At 39.9% G+C, this 16,007-nt stretch overlaps 1 protein-coding gene across 1 annotated transcript in view; it reads right to left on the reverse strand.

Annotated features, from left to right (window-relative positions):
• Nucleotides 1-16,007, reverse strand: part of Clasp1 (cytoplasmic linker associated protein 1) — a 269,130-nt gene that overhangs the window by 226,692 nt on the left and 26,431 nt on the right. Inside the window, exon 2 of the mRNA XM_040294156.2 lies at nt 9,701-10,180. Within this exon, the coding sequence (XP_040150090.1) occupies nt 9,701-9,895 (195 nt within the window). The 5' untranslated portion in view covers nt 9,896-10,180. The remainder of the gene's footprint in view (nt 1-9,700; nt 10,181-16,007) is intronic.

Consider the following 16,007-nt stretch of genomic DNA (forward strand, 5'->3'; position numbering starts at 1 on the left):
TCTGTTGCCTATCAGAAGGAAAAATATCAAGACAAATGGTAATACCCAGGAGTGGTAAAGAGGCTTCAGGCACCCCTGATGCTGGGCAACCTGGCAAGCTCTGACCCAGCAATTCAACTTTTGGGATGAGCAGAGCAGCACAAGAGGGCAGAAACACACATCCGTACAAGGTAGTTTGTGCAGTCATGTCCTGGCAAAAACCAGTCACAGGGCTGGGTTGTAGCTCAGTGGTAGAGTGCTTGCCTCGCACACATGAGGCCCTGGGTTCGATCCTCAGCACCACATTAAAAAATAAATAAATAAAAATAAAGATATTGTGTTCATCTACAACTAAAAAAATATTTTTAAAAAAGTCACAGCCTTGATGTTAGCAACCGAGTATGGCTAGAAAAATGGCAATTAAACATTAAGAGAATATTACATTAAAATTATTATAAGTTCTGTGATTTACTGACTGGGAAGATGACTATAACATATTGAATCTTAAAAAGCAGCTGACAAAACATCTTGTGTATTCTGATGAGTCTTACATGGCTATTCTTTCCATCTTTTTTCTATAGCTTTGAATAGTTACTCAGGGCCAAAAACTGTGATTTTTAAATTCAACTTCATAACTTTTGGAGTCTGTTCTCATACGTACAACAGGAACATATCACTTTTACTATAATAAAAACAAAATTATATTTTTAAAATCAGCATTTGCAAAAATACTTCAATGAAGTAGCCTCAAGAAATGTGTTTGAAAAGGCTGTTCCCAAGATATGTGAATAAATCACAAAGTACATAGACTTAGGACCCTCACCAAAGCAAGAAGTCAAAGATAAAAATATGTCCAAGTTATTCTTCTAAATGTTCTTCAAAAGTATTTTTATGTCTTTTCCTTAAAATATCTTTTCTACATCAAAAAGAAATCAAATGCATCATAAGGAAAAGAACTTGGCTGTTCTTTTTTTACAAGGCTATCCACTGTCAATAAATTGTATCCTGAAGCATATATATATCCTTCATATATCCGAACTAAACCAAAGCCACCACATCCTCCTCCTTGATGCCATTATTGAAACTGGCTTCACCCTAAACTCCCCTTAATCCTAGTTTACCCTATTTCCCTCAATTCCTACCCTCAGGTAATATTCAGCACCAGGCCTGGGCTCAGGCTCTCCCTGAGGGTCCTTCAGTGGCTTCCACTTATTAATACCAAGGTCCTCCTACAGTGCCACAGGGCAGTCTCTCCTGATTGGCCCTCAGGGCTCCCCTACCTGGGAAATTTGCTCAATCTCCCTGGTATATGACCAGCTTGCTCACATCTCTGCAAAAGGACACCTGCAGCAGCCTCCTTCCTAGCTTCTCAATCTCTCCTTAACCAGAAGAGTCCTGAAGCCTATCTCACTCATAAAGCCTCCAAGAAGGATGAAACCGAGAGTCATCAAACCCTACACAAAGAATTTATAACCCCATCTGTTTGGCCCACAGTGAATGGCCGGTTTTAGTAGTTCCTCCTACTATGCCCCCTACCCCCCACTTAATCCTTACCCAAAATTCCACATAAAAAGCAGCTATAGAAAAGCCAGGTGCAATAATGTGCCCCTGTAATGCCAACTACTCAGGAGGCTGAGGCAGGAGGATCCCAAGTTTGTAGCCAGCCTAAGAAACAGAGCAGAGACCATCTCAAAAATGGAAAGCAGTTGCAGCTTATTCCCCTAAGCGGAACTCCATTTCCCCATCTGACCTATTAAAAGGATAACTAGGGGGTCTGCCAGGTTTTCTTGCCCCTGTGACCTCTAACTACAACTGGAAAACTTAGATCTCAGTGCTCTCCTCTGTGCCATCCATTCCCGTGATTTATTTTTTTCTCCTCTTGCAAAGTGTCCTTTAATATCCTGTTCAATCCAGGAAGCAATGTTGCCTTTTTCTGATTCCTTCATAATGGTTAAGAAAAATTACAGCTGGCCATCACTCCACTTGTACTTTGGCTGCTAGGAAACCAAACCAAACTTCATCACATTTTATGTTCACTAAATTATTCTGCTGCCTTAAGTAATGTATAAAAATAATTATGAATTTATTGATTTAGATAACTATACTAAGACTATGTAAATATCCTTGTTTTTAGAAAGTAACATCAATATTTAGGAACAAGGCAACATTATGTCTACAACTTACTCTCACAACAATTTAAAACAACACTAATATATACATAGAATGAAAAACAAACACTGTAAAGAGCTAATGTTGGGGTCTGGGCGAAATGTGAATATTCTTTGTACTGTTGGGTTTTGGGTTTGGTTTGGTTTGGGGTTTTTTTTCCTTCTTCTTCTTCCTCTGTAGTACTAGGGATTGAACCCAAGGCCTTGCACATGTGAGGCAACATTCCCAGCCCTTTTGTCTTCACATGCCAGGCAACCATTCTATCACTGAGTTACATTCCCAGCCCATCCCCATACCATTTTCTGGTTTTTATTTTAATATTTTTTTTAGTTGTCGATGGACCTATTTTATTTTATTTTATTTTACTTACTTACATGCATTGCTGAGAATTGAACCCAGTGCCTCACACATGCTAGGCAAGCACTCTTCCATTGAGCCACAACCCCAGCCCTTGTACAGTTTTTTGACATTTTCTTGCAGGGTCTCATATATTCGAAAATAGAAAGTTTAAATAGTATACATAGTCACGATTCTACTGAGACCAAAAAAATAGAACTATTTAGATACATTTAATCCTAAATTTTTTTTATTTGTTGGAGCATAAAATGAGATGGTTCTCACTCAGGACATAATCATAATGTCCTTATACCCTTTTCTTCATGCTCTATACAATAGGAATATTAATATTGCTGCAAAATTATAAAGAAAAGTATTGTATATTGCTTCGAAGGAGGTCTCTAAAGTCAGACTATTCAAATTAATATCCTGGCAATGACCCCTTCTAGTCATAACCTCAAGCTTTTTCTCCACTTCTCTTGGGCAGTTTCCCCAGCTAAAGAATGTGAGTAATCACAGGGCTTCTCAGATGGCACCTATATCATGATTAAGGGAGGCAATGCCCGAAAGCACTTCACAGTGTCTGGAACATAATGAGTGCCTAATAAATGTGAGCTATTAGTAAACACTTGCTGTCTTGTACTCATCAGCCTCATTGTTGGCGCCATGTTCTCACCCCAGCTGTTTCTTTTTTGTTTGTTTTGACATTCAATTTATGATTTCTTCTATTATCTATAACCTTATTTAAATTTTAGTTTTCTGAAGCAACGCAATATATAAATGTATGTTAAAAATAAAAAGAACAAGTGAAATCCTCCTAAAGCAGTGGTCCTCAATGGATTCATTTATAATAGTAGGCTTTAAACTCACCCTTCATAGAATTCCCAGCCAGCTGCTGCTCTGCTCAGGGACTTTATTATTAACACTGCACAACTCAAGGATTGATATCTCGTTACAGAAGATCTGAGGCCTCTGTTCCCGGCAAGGCACACTGGCAGGGCTACAGGGAAGCATGCAACCTCAGTCTCACATAAAAGTTAATTTTCTATGGATCTCACTATCACTGGCCCCAGTATTTACATAATGTCTTCAAAGACTTCCTTTTTCTGACTTTTTGCTACCTACAGAGCACAATGCTGGCACCTTGTATACACTGGCTTAGAGAATCCTCAAGATAACTATGGAGAAGGTTATCATAAGACCCATTTTACAGATGAGGAAATACATTAGAGAAAAAGGTACTTGCTCAAGACAGAGCCAGGATGGTAATCCAGTCTGTTCCCACTCAAATCTGATTTCCAATAGTCTGTTATCCTTGCATATATATAAAAACATATTTAGTAAGAAATGCCATTAATTATATCAGGGACACCATTTTTGCTTGACAATTCACATAAATTTTCTTGAAATAACCAATTGTCAAGGTTTTTGCTCTTGCTTTAGTGCTGTTCTCTGTAGTTTTTCTATTTACAATAGAAGCATGTGTCTTTTTAAATTACACCTGAGAAATTCACCTCCAGCAGCCAACATGACAACACTGCAAGGAAAACCTGGGAAGAGTGGACAGCTTTTGAAAGGATGTGTCACTTGGCGGCAGCAGGGAGCAGACTGCCAGGAAGGGAAACAGAAGTCACCTAATCTGAATCCAATAATCTTTTCTGGCTTTCATCTCAAGGACACTAGAGGGGAAATGAAAGCCTCAATGAAAGCCAAGGTTGGGAGATAGGCAAGGAAAATGAAAGGAACCTCCCTTATCTGTCAACACATTTCCCTTCTGTCCATAAATGCACTGATCCGGGGGCAATACTATGCTCTGTAAAGATGCTCAGAAGAGACTAACCCTCTACAGTCTACAGAGATAGCACTGCCCACAGAACAAGGAACAGAAAAGGAAGAGAGGCTGCTTAGAATTCTTTGCCACTTATTCCTTTGGGTTCTTCATAGCCCCATTTCTCTACCTTTCCGTCAAGGCCTTTCTAACTAAGCATGCCTTAAGTTTTTTCATTTTCACACTGAGGTTTATTATATACACTTGTTGAGAGCCACAGCCGAAGGGGCCCCAGCAAACTTCCAGCTGATTGGCTCACAGCAACCCCAGCAAACTTTCAGTTGATTGGCTTACCATGGCCCCAGCAAACTTCCAGCTGCCAGCTGATTGGCTCCTCTGCAGTGATGCTCATTGGGCAGTTTCCCTGCCCTTTCAGACCACGGAGCTGCTCACTGGGGGACTTTTTTGGCTCCGCCCACACGACCCAGCCAATCGGCCTCAAGAGCAAGAGGAGTGGGGGGGAGGGTTGAGAGGCTCACCAGAAGCCAGTGGTGGCAGTTGAGCTCTGAGGGAATTCCTGAAGAGCTTGTGTGGTAAGTCCTGAGTGTTCTAAAAATAAAGTTTGTTTCTGCTTGACAAGTGGCTCGTTAATTGTGCCCAGCCAGACTGCAGCATACACTGTCATGCAATAACACTGAATCCTTTCCTGTTTTACGTTGTGTAGTTGTGCACATCTGCCTTAGTTATCCATCCAATCAAACCACAGATCCTTCAGGACAGAGACAGTGGAAGCTCTAGATTAATCAAGAACCCATAAATTTCAGATTGAAAGCAATATGGCATGGGCCTCGAAACTAACGTGCATAGGAATAAGTCCACACATATCAGATTCAACAACCCTAAACAGCCTAAGCACCGACTGTTTCATGTCAGGGCAGAGACGTGTTCATCTTCTCCACTGTACACTGAGCTCCTGGTACAGAATCTGGCACATGAAAGTGGTTAAATTTAGGTGTTGCTTAAAGACCTGGTTCAAGTCCCAGAAATCTTTATTACTAGTTCTATCACCTTGAACAAGTTACCTGACTTCTTGGAGCCTGGTCTTCTCATCTATAAAATGGAAATAACAATACCCACTGTATCTGGTAATTTAAAGTAGTACACAGTCAATGTGTCCTGGCCACAGGCTAGGACATTATTATTCTATAGTATTAAATCATTATTATTTTATAGTATTAAATGCAGGTCCATAATCACATATCAAAAACTCTAGAGACCAAAGTATTATGATAACAGATTTTGGGGCTGTTGGAAAGATCAGTGTATATAACCCCTTGAACAGAATCAGGGTCAGCACCCACAATCAAATATATTAATATTTTTGCAGTAAAACAGTGCCTTAAGTAGGTAAATAAAGGCTATCAATAGTTTTGTATCAGTTCACTTCAGATCAAATGACAAATGAGTTATGAAAAACATTGGCTTTCAGAGCTTTTGGGATTTGGGAACTGCAGAGAAGACAGGTAGGACTATATTCACAAAAGTACTGGAGGCCCCCACTAGGCAACTCTGTACCCACTGAGTCATCAAGGAATGAATGCTCACTCTGGTGAGGGTATAAGGCTGCAAGTTACAACGCTGCTGCGGGCAATAATAAAGTTGTCAGGATGACTGGGAAAGCTGCTCAGCCTCTCAATTCCCTCCAGGTACCACAGCCCAGGCTGCAGCTCCAAAACAGGTTACTCTTGAACTTTTCATTCCTTTTACCCAAAGGAAAAGGGAGGAGGGATAAACAGGATGGCTAGAGGGCAGTGCGGGAATCTATCTCACTATCTTTCCCCTTCTTCAAGTTTTAAATCAAGGAAAACAAAAAGAGGAGCCCATATTATTAAGGACAGCCATATTCAAATTTATGGGGGTGGGAGTGTATTTTTATTTTTGATTTCCACATAATCTAAAAAAAGCCTTATGAATGAAAAGTCTCTTGTCTCCTTCCAGGTTCCCGTGGTCACTGTAATAGCACTCCCGTGGTGTGGCCCTGGTGGTATTCTGGAGTATGAGTGTGAGGAATGTATGTGTGAGGAATGACCAATTCCTCAACCCCCAACATGACTTCTACTGCAAGAGAGTCCAAGGCTAGTTCACTAGATTATCAGTGGTACATTAACAGAATTCAATATGACTCCCAATGAAGACTGAGTGAGAAAGCTAAGAAAGGCAATATATATAAAGGGGTCCAAAAACAAACTCTAAACTAATGCTCCCACCATTCCCAAATTAGAAGCAAATTATTGGCCTTACTACTCTTCTCCCAGAAGAATCACTAATGATTCCCACCACTGAAGAAAAACTGCATACTGCAGAGGTACAAGGTGCTCAATGTTCTAGTGCAGGACCAAAGCGGCTATAAATCATTGGAGCACTGCCACATCCATCCATTTATATATTCTCTGTTGCTGCTTTTATGATAAAAGGGCCCAAACTGGTTGAATATTTACAAGAATAAACTATATGGCCCACAAGACCTAAAATATTTACCTATCTGGCCTTTGAGAAAAAGTTTGCTGACCCCTGTTCTTATGAAAGAGGACTGGCTAGGAAGTCAGAGAGACCTATATTTAAATCCCAATTCCATAATCACTAGCAGAAATTACTTCCTATTTCTGGGCCTCTGTTACCTCATGTATGATATTAGAATACTACAAGCTGCCCTGCAGGGGTGTCATACAGACTAAATGAGATGAGCCAGATAAAATGTCTAATGCATAAGCAAGGAATAAATGGTAGCTATTAAATCATAATTAATACCACACACAAATTTGTCTATCATGTTAATAAACACTCAAATGTAAAGTTATTCATGCTACAGCCAAATATTTTGTCAAATAAGACACTGGGCTGGCATTCAACTACCTTCCCTGTTAAGGAATAATACACATAGAGTATATTGCTTTAGAAAGCCAAAATTACTTCACCTCTCTCCTCTTATTCTCTCTTTAGTCCTTAATTTAAAAAAAAAGAATTCAAGAAGCACAGCCTCAAAGTTTTGTTAATATAAAGCTAATTCCTTCTATTCACACTGTTTAAAAACGCTGAACAAAGCTTAAAATGTACCTCAGAATGAGTGAGAAATCCTGATCTACAATTAAGAGGAAAAAAGTTTCAAGAAAGCAACCAGCAATACTTGATGAGCAGTGTAGGTTCCTGGGTCCACTCACGTAACCAGTACTTGAAGGCACCTACCGTTCCAGGCCTGGCTGTGGTTGGGAACACGACAGGCTGTCTCCACACCTGGAGAACCTAGAGACCAGGGCTACTCAGCACTGTGTGACATAAGAACCACAGGACATGCTCCTGACTGCAAAACCATCTGTGGTAAGTCATATTAGAACTTGAGGACTCCTAAGAGATTATCTCACCTAACATCTGTACTAAACAAGCAGGTTCACCGAACTGTCCAAGGTTACAAGAGAGTTCGTAGCAAACCCTGCGTTCCCGATTTGACTTCACAACAAGCTGTCTTTGCTTAAGAGTTACTTCTCAACAAGTCAAATCTTAATCTTTTATTTCTCTGTGACCCTGCCAATGATATTCTGGAAAAGGTACCCAATCCTCAAAATCCCAAATTCCTCTAGGCAGGGTGTCACTCCTTGGTTTTTCATTATGTTCTTCTTGTTTTATTATATTGCACACACCATAATTTTGTTCTGTGTACCAATCCTGCCCATTGGCTGAGAGTTCACAACCACTAACACCCAAGTGTTGTGCACGTGGCAGGCATGTGGTAACTTTATATTCACTCCCTATTTAAGGCTCATAATAACTTGTCCAATATTATAGATGGGGAACTGAGCATGGAGAAGGTACCCACAGTGAAACTGACTCTATTAATAAGCATCCATATTACCCCAATACCATCATCAACCTTCTCTTTCCTCACAAGAGTCTGTACATTCAAATACCCTCCCTCCTTCCCACAGCCACATGGAACTTTAGACTGGAAGCTTCTGAGAAAGGTTTCTTCCCATATAGAAGGCACTCTTAAAGTACTCTGCTTCCCTAAACATCGCCTCAACTACTGAAAGAGCTGGGCTTATCTGAAATACTAAATTTCTTCATAGTGATTTTAAGTTTCCTGAGTTGGTTTTTAGTTATTCTCAGCCAAAAGGATCTTAATATGCACACAAATAAAGTAGTGGAGCTGTAATTCAAACAGAGAGAGAAGGTGACTTCACTGACCTCAAAAATGTAACAACTGGACTGTCTCTGACCTCTCATTTTTAACACTCCTACCATTCAGCACCAGTGCTGAGTCAGAAAAAACTCTCATTAACTTCAGCCAAATGGATTAAAAAAAAAAAAAAAACAATGAAATTTAGCTAAGCTTCCAAAACCAGGTAGGATAAATTTTATATTCAGTTTTAAATGAAATATTAGGACCCTAGGTAGAAGGTTAGCAGGTCTAAAGCTTCTCTGTTTTTAAACAAGAGGTCTAATGTATTGGGGAAATAGTGTACGATAGAGAAAATAAAGGAATCTTGGCTTATAAGTCCAAACCAATTTCATAAGACTGTGTCAATTAACAAAAGCACTAAAGATTTGGTTTCTCTAAATCCCTTTTACAATGCCTATTGCATCTATTAGCAGTCACACAAATTCTCGATCCTCCTTCCATCTGAGCCTGGTTCCAAGTAGTCCACCTCCTCTGTAAACTGAAAGAGTATGTGTGGAGTAAGGGGATAGGTGGAAGAGGGGACAGAGGGAGGACACCACTTCCCCACTTCAAGTCTTGTCTAGTTTCCATTCATGATAGCTCTTTGACTGGCATAATGATCAATCTTCACAACTCATTTGATGCCCACCTCTACCTCCATCCTCAAGGACACATGAAGAGCCTTAATCTTTAGACCTGAAGGATGTCTTCTCTGCCATTACACATGGATCAAGAGTCCTTGACAACCCATTCTATTTCTGGCCAAGTACCCAGCAGACTTCAAAACAGTGACCAGAGGTAAAATGTTCCACATCCTATTTTCAACTTGATCCCCAAGAGAAAAATCAGTGAAGACACCTGTTAGTCGTGAAGAGCCACTCACCAAGGTCTCATGACTCATTCACTGCAAAACACAAAATACATTTTAATGTCAAGACTACAAATGCTTGTACACATAAAAGCCTCTCCTTATCTCTTCACTTGGCCTTTTCTCAAAGAGCTTAGACAAGAATTTTTTGATCTTCAACCAAAAAAAAAAAAAAAAAAAAAATCAGAGAAAACTCTACTTGCTCTGGAATCCAGTTTTCAAAAGCCACAACCTGCATGACTATCTTATTCGAAGTTCAGGAATCATGCTGATTGCTCACAAAGGATATTTTTTTAGAGACCAATTTTGATCCACCAAGGCAGCCCAGCCACCTTCAAGAGTACCTTCCATCTATAGCACAGCTTACCTTGTAATTACTAGAGTTCACCCAAGAGGTAGCGAGTCCATCCACAAGCTTATCTAACATGGTCTGATCATGCTCAAGGTCAGCAGACTTCTGTTTGTCTGAGAAATAGTCTATAAGTTCCTGGCCAACCTGCAGTCGTTTCCCCACATCCTTTTGCAACACCTGAGCCAGGCAGGACTCCATTCGAGGCTCCATGGTGGAATTCAAATCCAGATCCAGCAAAAGCTAGAGGGCAGTCAGGATGACTCCCTCCCGGTAGACGGACCCGGGAGGTTGCCTCTTTGTTTGCTGAAGGTTACTAAGAGCTTGTGTTTCAAAGATGCAATCCGGGGAATGGTAACAATGCACCATGTGTGTCTGAAGAGCAGCTGGTAGGATATTAAAAGTCCAATTTAAATAACTAGTAGGAGATAAAGGAGTGAGTGGCTGAGTGATGTTCTGCTACTGGGTCTGAAATACTTCATAATTCAGCAGTCCATTCTGAAAAGTAAGAGAAGAGAACAACAAATTAGCACAGATAACATAACACTCAATGTTGTAAAACATTAAATCAAGGACAAAGCAATTCATGCTGTAGAACCATTTATAATCACATGAGGAGTGCAAAGCATGAACACTTGGCAACCATATTGGAGTAATATAATTATTATTTTTATCAGGAAGAACATTGAAGCCCAAAGAAAAGAGCCAACAAGCCACACAGTTGGTAGGTTGACATTTTTCACAATCTCCCAGCTTGTAAATGTACTAGTCAAGAAAGCAATTTTCTGCTTTGTTTATTTGTAGCTTAATTTTGCTCCCCACCAAAAACCTAACATTACTCTGTGTCTGAATCACTGTAAGTGCTGCAGCTTATGGCATTCCTCTGAATCTTCCAAAAAACTAAGTACCAGAAATGGGACAGGCTCCATAGACACACCACTGATCAAAATCGCCAGCTCGGTTAAATTAACCAAAGCAAAAGGCACCGCACTTACATCACACTTCTTGCTCAGCACCTTTTCAATGGGGGGAGAAGAAACCCCTGCTGCCTCCTCCCCACAAAAAGAAGAGAAAGAAGAAAGGAAAAAAGCACACAGGTGCAAGTTCTGATCAGTTACTGACACAGTATTCTCGGTTGACAGAAGCACCATTTGGGTCTGGTGTTTTGTTATAAACTCAGATCCCAAAATCATGTTTGGACAATGCAAAACGCATGATAAGGGAGAAGTACCAAAACTGTGGATTTTTTTTCCCCCAGTGCTGGGGATCAAATCCAGAACCTTGTGCATACTAGACAAGCTCTCTACCATTGAGCGGACCCCCAGCACTCCAAAACAGTTTTAACTAGATGTATTGTACAATCTATCCAGTAACCTATAGCAAGCGGCTAGTACAATTCTGCACATGCATTTCTTACTTCAATTTCTTCTCTCCTAAAATTATTTGATTCCTTTCATTTTAACATAAGAAGACCCATAGGAAACCCATCTTCAGGGAGATGCAGCACCTCCCTGACAAAATATGAAACAGGAATGTAGAGGGAAGATCTTCAAACACATAAAAGTAGTTATTAATTTTCTTCCAATTTGTGGTCCAAACAATTCCTCCAGTTCCTTCATGAGCTTTTTATATTAGACTAAAGAAGGTATAAATGATATAGGCAAACTGGAGAAACCAACAGAACCTTTTTTTCTGTGCCCAAAATTAGCCTAAATAAATAAATGTCAAGTAGATAGTAATTGCACATAAAAAAAAAATGGCCCACAAATTCTTTGCTACTCCTCTCCAACCCAGGTGAAGCCTAAGTCCTCTCCCACAGAGACTTGGGGCTGACCCTGTGAAGGAGGCAGAAGCTCATCAGCAATCCCTAGAGCTGGCCCTCTTAAATGTTCCCTGGGACTGCCATGTTATAGGAAGCTGGTCTAGCAACTAGAGCAAGAGGGGCCATATGGAGAAGAACCAATAGCTCCAACCAACAGTGACTATCAGACATGTTCCCAAGGCCATCTGGGGCCATCTAGCTGTTCTAGTCATCATCAGACAACACCACCACAAATAAATCCTAAGGAAACAAGCAGAGAACACCCAGCCAAACCATAGAACCACGAGAAACAACATTTCTTTGTTGTGTCAAGCACTAAGTTTGTGGTGATTTGTTACATAATAGCATAATTCTTACTCTTTCTTCCCCTAAAAAGTTATCTTCCATTGCAATGAAAAGAATCTCACATCTTTCACTCCTCCAAGGGGCCTAAAATGAACAGACATTCACCAACGGTAACACTACTAATGCCATTTTTAAGCATCTCCATGAAGTATCAGGTTCCATGCTAGGCGGTTTCTGCATATTACTTCTGATTCATCAACCAACTCTACAAAGCAGGTGTTAACTTCCCTACTTTATAGATGAAGAAACTGAAGTGAAGTAAGGGTGAGTAATTTTCCAAGGTTACCTGGCCATGTGTCTCCTTACTCTACCCTCAAACCCTTATTATTAGAAATCTGACCTAGTTCTGTTCTGACTCAGGGAAAGGAGGCCACACTGCTGAGCCAGGAGCCACAGGCCAGAGAGCAGAGCCTTCACTCCTTAAGCAAACACTAGGTGCCTTCAAGCCTCTCCACCATGGCTTTTTAAATACATATGAGAAAAATGTCCCTTTCAATGAAAACAAGCCTCTCCACCGTGGCTTTTTAAATACATATGAGAAAATGTCCCTTTCAATGAAAACGTCCCTTTCAAGGAATGTACACGATTTCCAACAAATATGCTTCTTGAAAGTAATTATACAATAAAAGGTTAACACACTCAAAAGTAAGTCACAAACTCATATGTACAAAGAATGAAAAAGACTGGAAGCTTCAGGCATTAAGTGGACTGGGTCTTTCCAATCAATCAAGCGCTCTCTCTCTCTCATTAAAAAGAAAAAATGGCATTAGTACTGTTACTGTTGGTGAATGTCTAGTCGTCCTCTTCAGCATTTATTCTTACCTAACTGGGTATCTGGGTTCCTTTTTCCCATGCTTTTAGTGTTTTCTCCATCTCTACTTTCAAAGATATCCAGGGAATAGTAATCACAGAGTCTAAATTCCCAACATAAAAGAGTACTGGCCCCTGGCTCCCAGACACCTAGCTTCCCTCTCTGAAAGGAAATGTCATTAGTCTCCTGTGTATCCTTTAGAAAGATATTTAGCTTCCCAAGAAAATAAGTACTGTATGTGTTCTCCTTCCTGTATTCCCCAGGAAAAGTTTCCTAAGCATTTACAATTAAATCATAAAAACAGAAATCAAAACCACACAAAAATACAGGCAAAACATCATATAGCAAGAATCTATAAACTTCATATTTGAAAATACATAAAACTGAGAAAACAAACAAGAAAGAAAAGGAGGAGGAGGAGGAGGAGTTGGAAGAAAAGAAGGACAAGAAGTTGTAGGGGAGGAAGAGGAGTTAGAGAAGAAAGGGAGAGAGAGTAAAACTCTCTTCCTTCCACCTACATCTTGACCAGACTCTCCACTAGGAAGAGTGAAACAAGAAAAATGAGGTCTGAAATCACCCCACAACTGGCATCATGGAGGTGACTGTGTTGAAGCTAAATAAAAGCTGACTTCTCATATGGAAGACATAATGGAAGGCGCTGGAATACAGAATCAGTCTCTGCCCTCAGTGAGCTTATGGATAAATGCAGCCCTGTCTACAATCTGACACTCAGCTCTGTCATTATCATTCAAGAGTACTACACAGAGACTTAGAGCAATGGTGACATTAGAAGCTACTCAGAATGTAATGCTACCTCTACATTTAAAAAATAAAAAAAAAGAAAGAAAAACACATTTTTACACATTTTCCAAAAATACAAGAGAGATATAATAAAGTTATGAAAGGATAAATGAGGTTAAAATAGCAAAGCACCACTTTTCCTTCTTTATTTATCAGAGTAACTTTTCTCCTTTAGCAAGATCTCTCTATGACGGCTGTAGAACACAAAGGCATTGCACTGGTTACCTGGGAAAAGAGACACATTTCAGGTGCTTCTGGAAAATGTCTCAATTCCTTTCAAATCCAATGGCAACTGCATGAGATGCTTTCATTTGCCAGGCCAACATTCTCTGCCTCTACTACAGGAGTTAAGTTCCAAGCATCTCAACTTTTCCCTGCCACATATCTTCGTTTTTAGGCACAAACTAATAAAACCTCAAGATCATGGTCCTAATCACTCTCCTTCATTGCAACCTTAAAAATAGAAATTAACCAAGGAACCTTTACAAAACAACAGCCTAACTCTGCTGCAGGCCAACAGGAAGATGTTAAAAATTACCAGCATCAACAATAATATGACAGATAAGAAAGATAGCTTAGTGAAATAAAAAGAGCAATAAAGTTAAAAATTCTGGCTTCTGTTCTCCACTCTGCCACTTCCTGAATGACTTTGGGAAGAATATTGTCTCTATGTGCCCTAAACAAGATCAGGATGGAAAGATTTACACAGGGCATTTTTTTAAAAACAGCTCCTATCTCCATCTCCTTAATTACCATATCTTTTCTGCAGCCCTTAGGTACACCATTAATAAAGAACTATTAACAATGGGGCATTGAGGGTGGGGGGACAAAACCAACAATAAGCTCTGTAACTTCTTAGTGTACTACAGAGTAATTCACAAAAAAAATTAGAAGTAAGACCATTTTCATTTTTACTTGGCAACTTAAAACAGTTATCACTATTTCCGAGTCTATGAGATGGCTGGGCTCAGCTAGGAGATTTCTGTACTAGTCTGACCTGGGAGCATTCTCTGGCTACAGTCACCTGGCAGTTGACTATGGCTGGGGTCTATGAGGGCATCATTCACATGTCTAGGGAACTGATGCTGTTGTTGGCTAGACTTCTCTCCACTGAGAATCTCTAGCCATTCAACACACAGCCTAGACTTGATTACACAGGAGCTATGACTCCAAAATGACCAAAGGGAAGCTGGTAGGCCTCTCAAGGCCTAGGATCCAGATCCTGCACATTACCTCTGTCCTAGTATACTGGTCAAAGCAAGTCACAAGGCCAGGCCTGATTAAAAATGTGAGGAACAAAAAACTAGGGATGGTACCACCACATACCTGGCTATCCCACTCCTTGGAATTCTCCCAAAAGATAAAAAATCAACATACTACAGCAATACAGCCACCTCAATGCTTATAATAGCACAATTCACGATAGCTAAATTATGGAATCAACCCAGATGCCCATCAATAGATGAAGAGATTACAAAATTGTGATAGATATATATACACACACGCAATGGAGTTCTACTCAGCCATAAAAAAATAGGAAATTAAGGCTGGGCAAGGTGGTATACACCTGTAATCCCTGTGGCCTGGGAGGCTGAGGCAGGAGGATCATGAGTTCAAAGCCAGCCTCAGCAACTTAGTAAGGCCTTCAGCAACTCAGTGAGACCCTGCCTTTAAATAAAATATAAAAAAGGGCTGGGGATGTAGCTCAGTGGCTAAATGCCCCTGGGTTCAATCCCCAGTACACACACACACACACACACACACACACATATGAAATGGCATTTGCTGGTAAATGGATAGAAATGGAGAATATCAAGCTAAGTGAAATAAGCCAAACTCAGAAACTCACAGGTCAAATTTTTCTCATATGTGGCAGCTAGAGAAAATAAAGGATAGGGAGAGGGAAAGATAGGATAACATAAAGAACCAACCAAACATAAATTAACAGACAAGTGAAAGGAAGTCTAGTAGAAGAGAGGAAGGAGATCGGAGAGGGGAAGGAGGGCAAGACAGGAAAAAGGAAGAGGAAAAGGGGTGCTCATGAAGTGAAATCCATGCGTATATGAGTTTGTCATGATGAACCCAAGTACTGTATATATCTATAAAGCTCTAATAAAAATTTTTTTAAGAAAAAGTATGAGGAAATAAATTCATTCTACCTGTTAACAGGAACTGCAAAATATTATGTCATGTTCAACACTGCATATATGTATTCAGTAGAATGAGTAAGTGGATAGGGTAAATATGTTTGCATCATCTGTTTATCTTCTACCAGCCTAATATCACAATCACTTTTATTTATTCATCAATTTATCAAAAATCATATCTCAGTAAAAAAGATACAAAAGAAATAACTACAGCCAAAAGAATTTTCAACCTACTTAAAGACATACACTCACAAGAAGCTTCATTGTAAGGATTCAACACAACCACAGAATGTACATAGTAGATTTCACCAGTAGAATACTGTACCTGCCAAATAAGAAGCATAAATAAGTACTATGGAAATTCAGAGAAGAGATAGATTAAGAAGGCCTAGAATGACA

The sequence above is a fragment of the Ictidomys tridecemlineatus genome, chromosome 7 (genome assembly GCF_052094955.1).
Source record: "Ictidomys tridecemlineatus isolate mIctTri1 chromosome 7, mIctTri1.hap1, whole genome shotgun sequence".
NCBI lineage: Eukaryota > Metazoa > Chordata > Mammalia > Rodentia > Sciuridae > Ictidomys > Ictidomys tridecemlineatus.